The sequence below is a fragment of the Triturus cristatus genome, chromosome 7 (genome assembly GCF_964204655.1).
Source record: "Triturus cristatus chromosome 7, aTriCri1.1, whole genome shotgun sequence".
In the NCBI taxonomy this organism is placed as follows: domain Eukaryota; kingdom Metazoa; phylum Chordata; class Amphibia; order Caudata; family Salamandridae; genus Triturus; species Triturus cristatus.
In genome coordinates, this window is record NC_140590.1 from 1,534,117,504 (window position 1) to 1,534,136,642 (window position 19,139).

Consider the following 19,139-nt stretch of genomic DNA (forward strand, 5'->3'; position numbering starts at 1 on the left):
TACTTAACAGGCTGTCATAATTGCAGTTACCTTGCAGTTAAAAGGGACCTGATTTGAATGGTGTTGCAGGTAATCTTGCCATTTCATCAATTAATTCTACTATTTTCCTCTTTCATTTTTCAGACTTTTGCTGTTACTTACCCGCGCTAAACTGCTAGTAACAGCACAATATATTGTCTTTTTGTACATAAACAAGTCATAACACTTTAACAGACTCTCTGTAGCTTTATATTGTACAACTACTCAGAAAGCTAAAACTTAAAGACAAAAACAGCGAAATATAAACACATAGGCGAAACCTAATACATTTACCAATGTTTGTTTGTATTGGGAGCCAATGAAGTGCATCCTGTGCTTGAGCTGCAGAGTGATGATTAGGGTGAAGAGTGACAGTGCCGCAGCATTTTAAATAACCTGTAGGCGCTTTAGGATGTATTGAGGGCTTCCCAGAAGCAAGGAGTTGCTCTAATCAAGACAGGAGTTAATCAGCCCTTGTAAGACTATCCATTTGGTTGAAGGAGGTAGCCACTGCATGATTTTTAGGTCTCGCCTTGCTATCGCGTAAGCGATCGCGAAGCGAGACTATTGTAAAAGCAGGGCTCGAAAAATCCGAAAAATGGTACTAGTCCTGCAGGTCTAGTACCTTCAAAAATCTCCTCGACCTAACTTCACCCTACTTGACCACTGTCTCTGAAAGCGGAGCAAATGTGACAAGTTAACAAGATTTAAAGGCATCTTTATTGCTCATTAGCTTTGTGAGCAATAAAAATGCCTTTAAATCTTGTTAACTTGTCATATTTGCTCCGTTTTTAAAGACAGAGGATAAAAGTTAGTTTGTTTTCCTACTCGCCCTTTCTGGCGAGTAGGACCTAAAAATAGCTCGTCTTTATTAATTCTACCTCGCATATGCGAGCGGGCGAGTGGATTTGTCGAGCCCTGAAAAGGGCTTTTCAAAGTGCTCCCAAAAAGCGGATTGCACGGCTAGCACGCGCACAATCACGCGCATCGTGCCGCCATGCACTCCGCTTTTTGGGAGCACTTCAAAGGGTCTGCGCCCCCGCCAAGCGCGCGCCACGCTCCGCCGGGCTTGTTTATACAGTGCAGCCCTGCTCTCCGCTCCCCCGCCTGGAATGTGCTCCCCCGCCCCCAAGCGAGCGCGCGCCATGCTCCGCCGGGCTTGTCTTGTTATACGTGCAAACATTTTCTAAACAATTGACATGTGGACAGGCGGACACTGCGGTTCACTTCACACAGTTGAGATTGAGCAGCTTATTTAACTGTGTGTGATGGCTGGCCTGTATTCATAATAAAAACAACTCCTACAGCCACATTACACCTTAAGCATGGAGATGCTCACCACGTCTTACACGATAGTTGCCGTACATCTAGTTCAACACACCATTACAAACTGACCGTATGGATTACGAAGATTTTCTGATCAGCATTAGATATATACTTTATGCTAGAGCCAACTAGAACACAACTGGTATTAAACCTACTGGTTAGTTTCTGTGGAAATTCACCCACAGATATGGAGTGTCCTCAGATATCAGGACATCGATCTCCTAATGCAAGGACAATTTATTAACCTTGTACATATTTTAGAAGCGGCTGTGTCCCTACACTCTACAGTGACATCAGCTAGCTTACGGCTCAACATTGTGCTTACGGTTGACTTGTGAACAGTTTTAATGCTTTATTTTTATTATATTTGTTTCTTACTCTGGCACTTTACTGGGCCAGCTGGGTTACAGCCTGATCCGACTCTAAAAGTGTCTGAAGGTTTAATCAAAGATTTGATGCCTGAAAAACCTGAGTTGAAATGCTGCGGTAATGGCCTTTGGAAAATCTACAGCACGACAAAAACCTATGTATTTCACAGAGCGTATTGCTAATATCTCCTGGCCATCTTCCTGCCCACCTTACGGTGATTTACATCAGAAAGATCGCAGCCCATTAGTGAAGGAATGTAATATCTGATATATGTTACGCCAATATGGTTCATCCGGAAGAGATAAGGGCGCATATGCCCCTCCTGAGCAGGGCGTGCTATGTGTGTGCAGAAAGCAACACTGTAGCTCCCTCACAACGTTAAGCTTTGCAAACAGTTGTTATGCATCGAGCATGAGTTTGGGTCAAATATACAGAGCAGACCACACCCTTAAAATTGACAGAGTACGACACAGTGTAGATGCTGTAGACACTTTCACTCAGGTGGACGGATTGCCTCAGCGCCTACCCACATCTGGAGGCCCCAGAATAACACCGAATGTACGTTGATAGGCGGTACCCAGAGATTACAGAGCACTGCACAGCTCTTATCGACTTGTCTCAGGCTTCATATTACACACAAAGGCAGCGGGTGTCTCTTTATCAACCCGTTACATGCAGACAGGCGTGGACCCTCCCACCACCCACCATCTCCCCACCCCGCCCAAAGTGAAACGCCTGCCTGCCATTGGCGCCTATTTCGCGTCACAGGAGGAGGCATCATTTAAAAATACTGGGTGGGAGGTAGACAGGCTTCCCCAATCACACTTGCTTCACAGACGCACAATCTGACCGTGGCCGCATGTCCCCCCTCCCTCAGTCACTCAACTGTAAATTTGGAGAGGTAGCCAAGTGTAAAATGTGTGAGTAATTCGATTGGGAACATGCTTCCGGGAGTGAGGGGGCGAGGATAAGCAACACAATGTATGTGTTTTTTATTTTGTGCCAAAAACTACTTTATTTAGTTTCTGTGAGCACCCGTTGTTTACATTGTGACGAACAGAGACGCTTAATGTCACCCAGTGTGAGAGAGATGGGAAATATGCCATTTTTGGCATCCGATGAATTGATGATGAGGGGGAGAAATAGATGCTCGCAGTTGTGTTTTGGACAAGTTATTGTTATGAAATGATTGTTTTGTTAGTCAGTTTTACATTGCACAGTATGTCATTGCCATGTAGCGCTTTAGGTGTTCCCAGATGCCCATCCGCCCGGCTCCAAGGTATTTTTTGATCTGTGGTTTATGGTTCCGACGTGTGAGGTAGGAGGGCTTTACAAACTGGATTAGTGTCAGTATTAGTTTCAGTTGTATTTTTATTTAATCAGCAGAATTCCCCTCGGGTGTTTTTGCACCTCGACACACAGTACGATACACATAGATTTATTTATTAATCTACCGTAAATGCATTTGATGGAAAACTATTGTACTGGTCAACTCAAATTTGCAGCTAGGGCTAAGCCGTCGCGTAACTACTCCCTTGACGTATCCCGTCAAAAAAATAAACAGCCTTCCTTCAGAGCGCTCTTCTGTATATGAAGATGTTACAAATCGATACAGATGCTTTCGGCATGTGCCATGTCACCATATTGTATACAACATAGAGACGTGAGGATTCTTGCTACTGCAATCACGTATTCGAAGCTGCAAAATTTATGTGGCTTTTAATTAATCACTAACTGGCACATGCATCAACGTAGGCTTTTGCGATGCCTTAATTGCGATTATTAAGGAATTGCAATTAAGGAATCGCAAAAGCCTATGCATGTAGGAATCGCTATAAAAATAGCGATTCCTTCAAATTCCTTAATTGCGACTCACAAATTGCGAGTCGCAATTAAGGAATGCCGTCCCATTCATTCCTATGGGCCCCAGGCTCATCGGAATGAATTGGAGATTGCATGAGCAATTTGCGAGTACCAGTAGGTACTCTCAAATTGTTCATGCAATTTCAAGGGTGTCAAAATGACACCCTTTTGCACCCCTGAAAATGATCTGTGCACATATGTTGCACACACACATGCCCTAAGGGCATGTGTGTGCGCAACATGAAACTTTGAAAAATGCACAAAAGTGCATTTTTCAAAGTTTTTGCAAATTACCATGAAGTTCAACTTCATGGTAATTTGCTCCCCCTATTAGTGAAATCGCTAATTTGTTTACTTTAATGCATTGCATTTAAGGAATCTCAATTTAGAGATACCCTAAATTGCGATTTTTGCATTTGGGATGATGCATCCCAAATGCAAAAATACCGGTCGCAAAGGGGCAGATTCTGAGAATCTGCCCGTTTGCGACCGGTTTTTCCTTTGATGCATGTGCCTGTAAGTTAGTACACTGCAACCTCGCTACCTTATAATCGGTAACCTTAGCACCACATTATATACCACATATATACGCGTGGGTTCACGCTACGGTAATCACGTATCGAAGTTGCAGCGTTCACGTGGCTATTGGTATGTTGAGTGTGTGGGCCTGCTAATAGGGGATAATCTGCTGCATGACTAAACTTATAAGGTCCCAAAGGTGAGACCTATTGGTTATGCCAATGCTTGTATTTTATTGTTTCTCTCCTTGTCAGTCCCTTCTAATCATTGCTTTCCCTTGTGTGCCTTACTGCTTGCACTCCCTTCCCCCATTGCTCGTTTTAGATCGAGCCTGCACTGTTGCTTCCCGGTGACCTGTTGTGTCTTAAAAACCACTCAAAAAGGTCCTTTCTTCTTTGTGTTGTCCCTTTGATAGAGAACCTAGACCAAGTACTGAATTGATACATTTATTTGTGTCCTTCTGCTGGTCGCAATTGGTTTGAGGTACTTGTTTTTTCTCCATCCCACCGCCCCATTGCTTGTTGCCCCCCGTCCTTTCTCCTCCCGAGGTGTTGCTCATTTCTTTCGTCTGCTCGTGCCCCTTTAATTTCAGAGGGGCGTTGACTTCACTTACTTCCAGTCAGAGGCGCCTATTTCATCTGAAAATCTTAATAAACTGTTATTTCTGTCAACTTCGATATCAACTCTAATTAAAAGAAACAAGCACTGGCATAGGCAATAGGTTGCGTCTTTGGGACCTTATAAGTGTTTAGCCATGCAACGGTTGATATTGTTGCACCAAGGATATTGTGCTGCATAACTAAATACTTATAAGGTCCCAAAAGCGAGACCTATTGGCCATGCCAATGCTTGTTCTTAATGTACGTAATAGTACAAAGCGAGTTACGGACAGTTATTTTTCTTCTCCATGAGTCTCCATAGTGAGTTTACTTTCCAACCAAAAGTCAAGGCTTTTTACCGTGTTAGAAGGTGGCTGCCCTCGGAGGCATTGGGGCCAGAGCAATTCTTTCAGCAGGATGTGTTGTTGCCAACCACCAACATGTTTGTCTTCCCACCGTTCAGTTTAAGATTGCCCGCTGACATCTATTCAGTTACTTCCTTGCAGTGGGCTTGTACGACACCGGATTCCTGTTGAGATTCATAAGTAAGTGCCAGGGCAAGCTATGCATCATCAGCAATAGAGACAAGATCTAAACAGTGTGCCTGCACAATTCTTGCCAGCGGGGGGATATGTAATTTAAAGCAGGTTGGGCCTAGCAAGGAGCCCTGTGGGACTCAGCATCCAATGGGCTATGTAGCTGAAAGAAATGTTTTTTTGCAAACCTGTAAACTTCTGCTGTTCATAAAAGCCGTGATCCACCTACGGGAAGAGTCCAGTCTCTGGATTAGGATGTAATGAGAAACGGTGTCAAAGTCGGCACTGTGATTCAGCTTGATGATAGCAGCTGAACCATTCTAGTCAAGGATGGCCTGAAGCTCTTCAGTGGCCACCAACAATGCGGTCACAGTGCTGTGTCCTTGTCTGAAGCCTGTTTTGGGTAGGATGCAGGATAGAATGATTTTCTAAAAAGTTAGAAAGATGTGTATAACATGCTTTTCTAAGATTGTACTAGTGATTGGGAGAAAATAAATTGGTCTAATGATCTCAACCATCCGATGGGCCTGCATGTGATTTCTTAAGCAGAGGTTTAACTTTAGCATGCTTCCATGCTGAGGGAACACTACTGAGTGCTAGGAACCTATTTAGATTCTTAATTAGAATAGGTAGGATAATGCCGCCAGCTATTAGTAGGACATCGGGTAGAGCTGGGTCTAATGGTAAGTCAGATTTTAGTGACTTAAGGATGGTACCAATGTCATATATATTTTTGGGGCAGGTAGGATGATAGCTCAACTATCATTGTTGGTTCTTCAAAGCAAGTTGGACGATGTTATGTGCTTTTTACAAGCTGCCTATATATCCTATGCTGGGTGAACATGAAAGTATTTTCTTGCACCATCTTCATAACATCAAAATGTGCAATTTTTTCCATGTTCCTAACACTTTGAGGTTGTTGTCTAAGAATTTAAGTGCAGTGAATCCTGTTTGATTTATTTGTTCCACCTAACTTCAGCTGACACTCCTTTTGGTTTGTTTTCAGGACACAGGAGTAGGTAAATCAAGCATAGTGTGGCGTTTTGTGGAAGACAGCTTTGACCCTAACATCAATCCAACAATCGGGTAAGTAGTGGCACAAACTGTGAATTTGAGGCGCCTGATGGCTAATAAACAAATTTCAGCATTACATACTTCACTGTGCTTTAGCTATTGCTAGGTCAATGGTATTCTGTAAAACTGCATTTTCTACTGTGTCTACGTCCAGTTGTATATTGTACATTCTTATGCTTGTTAAGCACCGGATTTGTTTTTTGTACTAAAAGTAGAGGTGTATTACTCATCTGTGGATGGTTATTTTGGAGGTCATTGTCATCAAGAACAATTGTTCTCACATGGTATTGTTAAATGCAATAACTGCTTAAATAATGTGTTTTTTCCCATTAGTATGGTATTGAGCCCTTCTTTTGCATATACCCCTTTGAAGGCCAATAGTTTTTGCAGTTTTTAGGTCTCGCGTAGCGTTGCAGCGCAGTGCTTTGCTTGCTTTGCGAGACGTCTTGTGATCCAGGAGATTTCGGAAGGGGACTTGAAGCCCCGCCCATCATTGTCATTGGGTCGTGTCAGCGTTTATGCTAAACTCTGGCTTCCCATTGAAAAGGATGCTTTTTGGTCATTGCCCTATCTCCCTTTATGACGGCCCATCCGGACTGGGTCGTCGTCTTCACGGCTGTTGTGAAGGAATTTCTTATCTATAGGGGGCGTGTAGTGGTGGCTCATGTTCCCGAAATCTTGTTTATTTATCTTGTGCTCCGCAGCCCTGGAAGGACTCTGACCCCGTCCGGGGCCACTAAGCATCCCAGGCCCGGTAATGAATCATGGAGAGGACAGTTCTGGTCTTTGCAAAGCCGAGCTGGCCGGCCTCTGAAGAGCAGAAAAGGTATGCGAGGCAGCTAAGTATTCTAATACCACAGCCGCAGAAAGCACCAACCAGCTGCCGACTTCATTGTTTAACAGGCTTCCCCCGTCCACAAATCTGACATAACTTTAATGTGTAGCGAGGTCAAGGGCTCTGGTTTCTGCTGGCTTGCGAAGAATGTACTGGGCACCAGCAGTAACATCTGGACTTACTTAGCGCTAACCTATATAATGCAGCGAATTGCTGAGCCATCGTTGTTTTCTTTACTTAGTACGTGGGGGTTAGCATTATTTTAATTTTGCGGTCCATGGCTTGTTGCCATAAGATGCACAGCGGAACCCCTCCTAAAAAGGAAACTCAAAACTATAGAGTAGCAGTCTTACTTTTTGCTAATATTTAATTTAAAAAAAAGGCAACTACAGTAGTTCTCAACAGCTGGGATCGTATATCCACCCCCACCCTCCCGGTTAACAAAAAAAAAGTGACAGAATTGGCATATTCATTGGCGCATTATACGTTCCTTCCTCGCCCCTCCCCGTCTTCCACCCTCAAAGTGACCTCACCCCTCAAGGCAGCACCACTTCCAAATTCAAACTCCGGGATCAGCTTTTGAAAGTTTGGGTATCGTGTTTCTTGTTTTTGCCAAGCGCATTTCTTCATAATTAGCCGGCCATAGATCTCATGCTGGGCTGGCAGGGGGTCACTCTTTCTTTTGCAAGTAAGTCATTCACGCAGTGCAACTATTCCCTTTTCTTGGGCAGTGGGCTATATTATCATTTTACACTTGGACTGTTCTTGCACATTTGCAAATAGGCTTGATAGAAATGGACTTTGACGTCAGATGTTTTCTTCATGCCTTTAGTATCGGAGGTTAGCTTTCAGGTGCTATGGTTTTGACAGAACTACTTTTGTCCCTGTATTATATGTCTATCGTTGTCTCTAGGGTTTATTTTCAAGTAGGTGACGCTTCTTTACAGGATCTTTCTCTGTACTGTTAAGCGACGGCCATACTAAAATAGATTAGACCGATATTATTTATGAAGAAATACATAAAGAAAATACGTTTTAAAATGTCAGTTTTTCTCAGGTTATCTTCTGACATGCCAAATCTTATGGTATCGACTAAAGCGAAAAACACTTGGCTCAAGTGTGTGAAATATAATGGTGGTGTGGGTTTTATTTATTAGTTCCCACTGCTTTCACAATTGCTTGTTCAATAAATAACTAATATTGGGATAATGAATTGTGAGCACGTGTTGACAGGCTCACAATATCTTTACGGTGATTATAATTTTTTTTTTTTTAATGCTTCTATGAAGAAATGCTGTGAGTTGGCGGCGAGTATCGAGACTTTGAGCAATTGGCATTGTTAAATTGAATCATATTAAATTGCAATGCATTTTATTTATGTTTTACAAAAGAAAAACAAAACCAAAAAACAATGTCATTTACAATGTCAATAGCTCAAAATAATGTCAGTGCGAGACCTATTGCATTGTAAATGCTTGTTAAGGAATTGGCCAATATTACCTGTTTTTACGGTTAATCTCCATTTGCTTTTGGGCGCGATCAGGTGTGAAAACCCAGAGGTGAACCAAGAAAGTTACACAATTTGTGTGGATTGCTCAATGTTTCACTAAGGAAACTAATTGTTATAATAGGAAATATTTGTGATTTTAATTGTGTATCAATCATGGATCACTTGATGATGAACAATCAAGTGAGTTGAGTATGAACAAAAGCTATGTGAGTGTACCAGTTCAAATTTTGTATTCCTTTAAGTGCCATATGATTCTGAGTGAATATTTTCAACAAACAATGGCAATGCCAATAGTTTTGGCTCATGACTCCACTGTTAAGCCACACCTAAAAATCCATGTACGTAAAAAATCACTGCCTCCTCCCATCTGTGCAGCCAGAGAGAAATGGCATGAATTATTTAGTTATATAAGACGTGTCACAGCTGTATGGATGGTAAACACTTTTATGTGGAAGCACACAGCTCCTGCCCACTCAAAACATGTACTCCTGGCTGCCAACGTGTGCGGAGCCAAAGCCCCTCTCTTGGTGGTTTTTACATAATTGTCTGGTGGCAGCTGCGCTGTCAAGCCAGACCATAAAAAGTGCTTTTGAATGGATAGTGACTAACAGGATGCTTGCAGTATAGAGCAATTCATTATACAAAAGTCTTACCATCCATGTAAACACCGGAGCATGTTTTATACATTGGATAGCCTAACATCATTTTTTTAGGTTCTCTTATATGTGATAATAGAGAAAAAACGACAGAGTAAAATTAAACAAATATCTAGCATCACACAATTTGGTAAAGTGGGGAAGCCGGGATTAATCTCAGGTTTTCTGGCTTCACATTGTCAATTCAGCCACTGGATGTGTTTCTTTCGCTTCTCCTACCCCCACCAATACCTCCACCCCCTTCCCTGACCGCCACCCAGCTGACATCAATGCAGCCCTCAAGCACATCACAGACCAAAGTTTTTGGCTCCTGAAAGAATCTTTTTAAGTGCCCATGGTCTACAGAATATCCTTCCAAAAGTTTTTTTTAGGTATCCCCTGAGCCAGCGCATACGCTGCTCTGCGAGACATTTAGTTAGGGCTTTTAAAAGTGCTGCCACACGGCCTAGCGCTTGCTTTCACACGTGCGTGCATGCGCGCAGCCGCCATTTGCTCTTAACTTTACACACTAGTCCTTAAGTCACTTGTGTTATGTCCACACAACCCCCAGTCAGCTTCGCGCACTCGTAGTGGATTTCTGCTGAAACGGCTAAACCAGATATATTCGGTAAGTTTCAAATACCTACATGTATTGGACGAAGGCTACTATTATGAGCATTTGCCGCATCCGAAGCAATGCATTTTAATCATGCGTTTTTAGCCCCTAGTTGTCCTCTTTTAAAACCCCTACAGCAGACAAGACAACACAGCCACCATTGGCCGGCTCCTCCCTGCAGACCGCGCCCCTCCCCTTGGCTGCACACCCCTCCTGGCTTTGCCTGTGCCTGCTCCACCCTGCCCGGGCCCCGCTTGCTGCCTGCCCGCACTGCCTGCCGCTACCGGCTGTCCTTTGTCTCTCTTTGTGTCCCCTTTGGAAATGGCGCACCACTGCCGGAAGGCTGCTCGCACGCCTTGACTCTGCCTAGTCCTAAAGTCACTTGTGTCATGTCCACACAACCCCCAGTCAGCTTTGCGCACTTTCGTAGTGGATTCTGTTGACGCGTCATTGGTTTACCGAGGGAATCATACAAACTCGTACACACTCGCCAACATGTTCACTCAGTCTTTCATTCACATCTCATAGGCACCTTTCACACACTAGAGGAGGGTTAGAAGTTAAACTAGCACACTTTTGGATTGTAGGGTTTGTGCTGCAGTCAGCGTTAACACCCCATGACCGTAACTTCCACTTCACTTTGGTCTTTTTTTCATTTTCTATTACACAGGTCAATAGTGTGAAGTGGCAAGGTACAAGTCAGAAGAGTCTCTCCCTTGTGTGAGGTAATAAGGCTTTCACCTCGCACTGCCTTCCCCAATGTACAGTAGAAACAAAATACCTTTTAAATTTACCTCAGAATGTAGGGTTCTTCAATAAGATGATCTGTCTGCTGCTGACCCAGAAGTTACACCCTTCTCTCAAGAGTCACGATCACCAGGCATGTACATTACCTATTGTCTCGAAACAGTTCTGCAATTTAAATAAAACATTATATTTGTTCGAGGATATATTGCCGAATTGCCTTTCACGCCCAGTGTCCCAGTTTCAGAGCATTGCCGTGCTGATTACTAAGCTGTATCCGACGCCTGCTCGGAGCCTTCCTATCACAGCCATTATCCCACCCCCCTCAATCTCTTCACCTTCACCGTGCAGGGAGGCCGCTGCCTGCGGACGGTCCGGCGTCTCCAGGCGCTTCCTCCTCCTGCCGAGCGTGCGAGCCCATTAAGTCTCAGCTCGTGCCAGTGTGTGTGTCAGTGCTCGTACGTCAGAGGCCTGTGGAGCAGGCAGCTCACCCTTTCGCTGCCCTCCTTTGATGCTTCACAATGACGGCGGCGGTCCAGTGGGTAGGTGTAGTAATGCACATAGTTCTGAGTTGCAGTGAATTTGATCATTCACCCATCTGCCTGTTGGGGGAGTAGAGGTCTTCCTTATCCAATTCCTACTTCTCTTTTTACTCGCAACAACATTAGCGCTGTAAATTAGCAAATGCTGGAAGGATTTTTTTATTTTTTTTTAACATATCCCAACAAAGCTGTTAAAGTGATGTTTTCAGAGGGTTGTCTACCATTTTACATAGCTCTTGGAACACTTCTGACCGACATATTCGAATTGTTGCACACAACATTTCTCCGTGTAAGAAATCTGTATTTGTTTTGCACCTGCCACATTCAGAATTATCCATGAGTTCCATACGATGTAAGCTTTGTGCTGTATAACCTATTCTGCAAAGGAATTTGATGTGTTAGGTGGTTTCTGCTGTTGAATGAAACCTCTCCCATGTGGGAGCAACTGAACTTAGTTGGTCATAAATCTGCCCAAGTCTTTCACCCTAGCTGCTCCTAGTAGATTTTTGCACGCCCATTTAGTGCATTGTATTGCATTGCATTTGGTTCTCTAGGTAGACCCTGTTGGTTTTGCCATAGCACAGCTTCAAGTGGGCCGGTTGCGCCTGTGCACAATAGTAACAACGTTCTACATCTGGTACTGCTATGCTGTGTGTTTACCATTCGATTTGTGGTTGTTTGCCTACCTATGCCAAGCATTTAAATAGTGATTTTATTTGTTTAAAAAAGCATAGCGTGAGGCGGGTCGGGATATTATTGTCTAGGTATAGCAGGCAGGGTGTCATTGCCATCTTCATGAGTGCTCGTTCTCCCACCACGAATAATGTTCATTGTATACAGTAACTGACTAACACAGTTAATATGCCATTCAGTACTCCATAGTTACTTCAAATAGTCACTCTTGAGTCATGGTTTATTTGAATTCTGAGGTTTTTTACTGTTGTTTCTCCCCATTGTAATGTATACTGTGTCTTACTTCTGCTCACACATGGTGGTAGGTGTGAATAGCTGAGGTGTGGCACATCGTTCTCTAATCCATATGAAGGATATAATAACGGCAGATAGTTTCACTGCCAGTATATTTTTATACCATAGCCAATAGGTCGCGCTTTTCGGACCTTATAATTGTTTAGCCATGCAACAGTTGATGTTGTTGCACAAAGGAAATTGTGCTGCATACCCAAATACTTATGTGGTCCCAAAAGCGAGACCTATTGGCTATGCCAATGCTTGTTTTTTAAGCCCTGCGAGCATAAACCTATACCAGAAACACGTGTTTCCAAGTAAATGCCTGTAGCATTTCGGGCCAGGATTCACTGCACTCATGGTATGCCTACCACAGCTTGGCATTTCTGAGAACTGATGACCAGGGACGTACAATGGTGTGCCTGGAAGCCACTAGGAATGTCCTTCAAGAGTAAAAGTGAGTGAAAACTACACTTGTCAAGATTGTGACAAAGTTGTGGCATTGAATTTGACCTACCAATAAAAAAAAAAAGTAACATTGAGTTTTACTGCAACTCTCACGGTAAAATCAATGCTTTATGTATCAGGTGAGTCTCTCGTACTGTACTGGCACAAAACTATGGCCATATGAAGTCAATGTAGCGATAACGTGGTTTTCAAATGGTCCCAGATTGTGTTTCTATCCTTTGCGATTGTCCTAATGGCACATATGCAATACTGTGTTATTAATGAGAACTTAGTGCATGGAGGGTCTTTGATCTTTTGCAGTTGGCTGGAATAGTCTAGAAATTTCCTCTATATAAATGTAAGGATTTCTAGCTTGCAATAAGGAATAAGGCTTTCTGTGTGCTGATGAACCCCAGTCCCATGTATTGCAGTTGTCCTGGAAATTAATGGTAAAATGAAACGGAGAAGCTATTTGGAGAATAGACTAGTGCATTCTCGAAAAATGGAAAAATCTGCAATACATCACTATATTTACAAGATAGAAAATAATATGTTTGCAATAGTTTGGTTGCATTTTTTTTGTTTTGAAAAACGAAAAGTTGATGTTTGAGGACAGAACTACTTTACTAAATGTGATAGCTGATATTTTGAGGCTGTGTGCTTTTCAGAAAAAAACTAAACAGGAATGTTTTTTTTTATAACATGAATATTTATTTAAATCCCCCATGTCCTGCGAAGTAGATGTAATGTAGAATTTCGGTCTAAAATCTGTTTAAACTGGAGTAAAAATGCTACAATTGTGCAATTTCTTTTGGACGACAACAGAGGAGAGTAAGCTAGGTCTCTCCCCACCCCCTTTTGTTTCTGTTTAAAAAAAAAAAAGAAATTAAACTGAAGGGGGTAGAGTGGCCCCCCTCCCGAGGCCACTTCTGGCCCCGGCGACCCCATCCCCCGGGGCCCGTCCACATCGTTGGGGACCATGGGGGGGGGGTCCCCTAATCCCCCACGGTCCCGCCGGCTCCCCGCCTCCTGCGGGAGCCGGCATTGCTTTTCCACACTGGGAGCTGTTAAGATGCAGCTCCCCGTGTGGAATAGCAATCTGGTTTGGTTTTTGGAAGAGAAAGTAGGTTCCCTGCTCTCTTCCAACAAGCATTTGCAATGCAATAGGTCTCGCATTAGGAAAGTTTGAGCTTTTTGTATTGTAAATTGACTAATTTTTTATTTGTGTTTGGTATTGAAATTACTAGCTTTCTCATGTACAATGTCAATAGTTTTAACTGTTGCAAATGTGACACCTATAGCATTTGTAATGCAATATGTGTTGTATTTGCGTCACTTAGATGTATTGATATTACAAATAACAATGGCTTTTAATGTTTGCAAATAATTAATACTTAAATAAAAGTTAATGTAAATTATAATGGCAATCGTTTAAACTTTTGTTAATAACGCTTGTGAAGATTGTTTAGTGTATTTAATTGCGCCTAAAATCCAAGAACAGAAGTTAAATATCATTTTTTTTGTGCCATTTGTAATAAAGCCTAAATATTGAGAGAACATATTGGAGCCAATTGTTGTTGAATGGTTGTACAGATTGATACTGTGGTGGCGGTGAGTGATGTTGTGGTGGTGTCGAGTGATGCTGTGGCTTTAATTGATGCTGTGGTAGCGCATAGTGATGTAGTGGTACCCTTGATTGATGCTGTGGTGGTGCTAAGTGATGCTGTGGTGATGCGATAGAGTGCAATAGTCCGATAGTTAGATAAGATAGATAGAGAGTGAGGGCGATGGAGTGTAATTATGTAGAATATAGTTATGTGGCACTGAGTGGTTTTGTGTGGAGTGTATGTTGATTTAAGTGGCGTGTAATTATGTGGCTTTGAGTGTATCTTGCATTGTAATTAATTGGCACTGAGTGTTATTTGGAGTGCATGTGGCATTGAGTGTAGTGTAATTATGTGGCGCTGAGTGGTATCTGAAGTGTATATGGCATTGCGCGCTGTGTAATTGCCCACGCAGTACCTTTTTGCCAAATATGGTGTAATTCGGTTCAGCAGTTTTTGCTATAACTGTGCTAAACTTTCCTATGGATTATTGATTTTTAGACCTCTATTTTTAATTTTCTCAGGAACTACTGAACGGATTTACACCATTTAAAAAAAAAAAAAAAGGTCTTTCTGAGCCAAGGGCTACCATTTTCCAAAATTTGGTGTAATTCCGTTCAGCAGTTCGAGCTGTAACCTATTCCAAAATTTCCTATGGGAAATAACATGGAGAAATCACGTTATGGGACCCCCCCTTTTTTCTCGGCCCCTGCTTGACGAATCACCCCCAAACATTCAGGATGGGAGCTGACCGGAGCGCCCCACCTGTTTTGAAAATTTCGCGAAGGTTCGTCATCCGGCGCCAAAGTTATTGGGAAAAGAATGTTACGAATTTCCTATGGATAATAGGTCCTAACTATAACTACCTACTGGCGACCGCCAGTAGGTAATAAAAAAATATATATATACACACACATGCAAAAAAAAAAAAGCGGAGAACTCTGGGTAGTTCTCATGTTTGGGTGGAAAGCAGCTCCTGTATAGAGCACCCTGAACACCAGCGACACTCTAGAACTGCTCACCTCAAGTGTCTGCTTTTCTATCAAAGTCTTTAAGCATAGGATTAGTACAGTGCCATCCATGCCAAGATAGAAAGGGACAAAGTCTTTTGCCATTTCTACAGCAAAGTCTTTAAGCATAGGACTAGCACAGTGCTGTCCATGCCGAGCTGTAAAATTACAAAAGCCTTTTACCACTCCAGGCACAGTATTATAGCTTTGAATTAATAAAATGCTAACCAAGCCAACCTGAAATGAATAAAAGCAACCCCTGACACGTGTTTCGCTCTCATTAGAGCTCTTCAGAGCGGTATAGCTTTGTCCAGACGTATATATTATTTATTTTTTTCTTCTGTCTCTTGAGCAGTTCAGGCCCCAGTGAAATATACATTTAAAATAGAAAAGCAGGGAATGGTTGTTCCTTCAATATGGGGAGCACTGTGGTAGCACTAGCAGCAAAAAATACTGGAGAAGCCTTTTTGAGTTAATTGCCTCCCAGAAAAATAATTTTCTTCATAGAATGAGTTGGCTTTGTATGAAATTAAGACTGGAGCATTGAGTAAAGCTTTGATTCTGGCCTTACAAGTACAGTGGTAAAACTCTGAGAAGTGTCCTACTCTATGATGAGTTATTGCCTCCCTGTTAACTGAGCTTCAAAGCAATGTTCTGAGCACATACTCTGATTTTCTCCTTTTGCCCCTTGAAGAATTTCTCTGGAATCTGTTAAAGTCTGGCTCTGGCTGTGCTCTGTAGCTTGAAAGTGCAAGTCATCTGACGATGTTTGTGGAGTACTGTCAGTGGGAATTAATCCCTTCTGAGATCTGTGCATGACTGTGGCCACTAATAAGCCCACTGTGTTAGTAATCCTTAGTAGTTACTGGTCTGAGTTTTGCAACTAGTCTGTCGCCTGCGTCCTGAAACCGTCATGTAGGAATCTGCCTGCCAACAGGTCGATTAGGTCCAGGCCCCAGTCATGGAGCCCTCACATAGCCTTAAGTCCTGTTCTTCCCGTCATGCTGAGGCAGTGGTCTGTTGGGCTAATACCCTTCTGGAATGGTTGTCTCATGCCACCAACTGTGCCCGGTTAACTTTCGACTAAACTGTCTTTTAGAAGGTTCCACTCATGTGCCCTTGAGCCATGCAGATGGCCAATCTGGCTCCAGTCCTAAACGACTCATTACCTCCTCAGATCTTGCATCATCCTCCCTCCTAGGAGAAGATACAATGGTACTTTTATCTCAGGCTTCCAAAAAAATGTAGTTTACCATGTGCTTTACTACCATTGCACCTGCTGCTGTCGCCAAACTCCCAATTGCTCTCTTGCTGGATGGGGAAGGTAGCAAAATTTCTGGTCAGAATGATAAAGCAGTTTTTCTCCTCTACTGATGTTTCTCGTTTTCAAGTGAAGCTTACTTTTTGCCAGTGTTGGTTTCATTTTTCACATTCTGGTGTGTGTACAAGATGCATAAATTAAATGTTGTTCTGCAAAAATGTTTGCTCTTGATTTAAGGAATTGGATTCATTACTCTCTGTTCACCAAGCCACGTTTGTCTGAGTTGCAGTATGTTTGAGATGGTGGTAGAAAGCATTTGAATTTTTGAAATCAAATCTAGCTAAATGATTTCTAAAGTGATTATTTTTAACTTTTTATGCAATTCCTGGTTATTTTTAGGTATGCGTTGACCATATCCGTGAATTTGTTATGAAACATTGCTGTTCTGTGCACTACAGCGAATGGCTTGGAAATGTTCTTCATATGAGGAATGTAATCCATGGAAAACCAAGATATCAAAGGAAAGCGTTCTCAGACATGATCAACTATAAAAACAGAGGGTAGTAAATTAAAATATAATTTGTGGTGCTCCTGGTGTGTAAATATACTTTAACACTACTGCAAGAACTATTCTCTTATGGCCACCAATATACTCTCTTGAGTGCTTTGGGACCCAATACACTTAGATTCAAGATTGTTTTTGGGCATTACAAAAACCCCTTCAGGTTTCAATGTCTTGTTATAAAGATAGCAACTGGCGAAATCGGAGAGGCCATGTTGAATGTTGAAAGTGGTTCTGGTTGTGGGGCGCCATACCTAATTTATTTAAACCTTGAGGGCAGACTCGTTTAATTTAGTCTGGTGAGATAGAATGATCGCATATAGGACAATGTGCCTGATGATTTGACATTTCCCCCATTTAGTTATGTAAAAGGTACGTCTGTGGTGGTCATCTCTGCTTCAAGGGTTGAACTCCAGCGCTTGAGGACCATGTGTTGAATTGAAAGCTGAAATCATTTACATACTATGATCGGATCCAGATAACATGGCTGCACACTGGATATCTTATGATCATTGTTGTAGTTTTTGTATCCACCCCTGTAGCTGTGAAGGGGATTCAGGATAGACTGTGGTTGATCAAGTGAGAATACTTTTCCGATCTTAATTAGGGAAAGACTATCCTATGAATAGTTTATAATACTGGATCCTGTTTGTCTTATGTTTTTTAAATATGAGGAAGATGAACTCATGCTTCTACAGAGTGGAAATTTGTTCAAAAGCTGAAGAGATTAACAAAATCCCTTGGTTGGGGAAAAAGAAAAGTGTTATGGGAGATTGTTTAAAATTATGTGAAAGGTCTCCCAAGTGTATTCCTAAATGGATTGGTCCTTCAATGGAGTTCTGAGAGTTCCCACATTTTTAGGGATAACATTCAGTCTGTTTATGGCACTTTAAACTCACCTACTCCTTCTGGTCTGGTTGTTCACTCGTTTTATTTTTTAATTGTCTTTATTAGGTTTTCAGGTATAACAGACAACAGTAGTACACTGTTAAGGATCACACCACCAAGCATGTCGTAATATCAAATTGAAAAAAATAGAATAGCATCACAAATAATGTTATTACAACATCATCTCATAGGACCATAGTATGTATAGATGGAATATGGGTGGCAGCATATCAATAGTAATTGCGGGGGGGGGGGATTCTGGATTCTAAGCAGTTGAGCAATGTTCAAGAGTGTGAAGTTATTCATGGAAGGGCTGCCAAATATCCTTAGGGCAGGATGTAAGAGGTTGAAGAAGAGCATGATCTTCACTAACGCTCTCACAATATTTCATGCTTTTAAGCCAGTCTGAGGGAGTAGGTTACTTTGCCAATGAAGCGCGATCTCACTTTTAGCTAATAAAAAGGTCAATGAAGTGAGTCGGCGGGTAAAGCAAGGTATGTCCCTAGCTTATCCAAAAAGAGCACTCTGAGGATTCGGTGGATTCTCATTGTCATTCATGAAAGAGACGTGCGTGAAGACAGAAGCCCAGTATGTAGAAATCACGTCCATGTGAGATGTACAAAGTATGCTCCCGGAGAGTGGTACTTAGACATTATAAAATTTGACCCAACTAGGTCTGAGCACTGTACTAACAGGGAGAGGTAGTGTCAGGTCCCGCGGAGGCCTCTCAGGATCGGTTCGTTGCTCAATAGGGGCCCCCCTATTGACAACCTTAATTCTGAGTTGCCGTAAAGGCACGGAAGCTTAAGGGAGTCAATCGGGGGAGGAAAGGAAGGGAACAGCGGGGAGGGAGATCTGCAAAAGAAGCACACGGTTTGTTAACACTATGCCATACACCAGCGGTGTCAAACACAAGGCCCGCGGGCCGAATCCGGCCCGCCAGACCTCGTCATGTGGCCCGTGTAGCCGCCGCGAGAGATGCGATCATTTCAGCCGGTGCTGCTCCGTGGGAGAGGAGTGGGTGGAGTGACGCGAGCTCCAGTGACTCGTGCGGCGATCACCCCCGCAGGAGCAGCACTTTCCCTTTGACCCCCCTCCCTCCCTCCCTCCCGCTCCGTGGCAGCCCATCTCCCTCCCTCTTCCGCTCCTCAGGCCGGCCGCCATGTTACTGGGGAGAATGTAACTGCAGCTCCGAGGGGGACCTGCTGTCGCTGT

At 42.8% G+C, this 19,139-nt stretch overlaps 1 protein-coding gene across 1 annotated transcript in view; it reads left to right on the forward strand.

The window, feature by feature from the left end:
- The window catches only part of RAB22A (RAB22A, member RAS oncogene family), a 195,349-nt gene that overhangs the window by 44,316 nt on the left and 131,894 nt on the right, over positions 1-19,139 (forward strand). Inside the window, exon 2 of the mRNA XM_085619301.1 lies at positions 6,237-6,316. Within this exon, the coding sequence (XP_085475427.1) occupies positions 6,237-6,316 (80 nt within the window). The remainder of the gene's footprint in view (positions 1-6,236; positions 6,317-19,139) is intronic.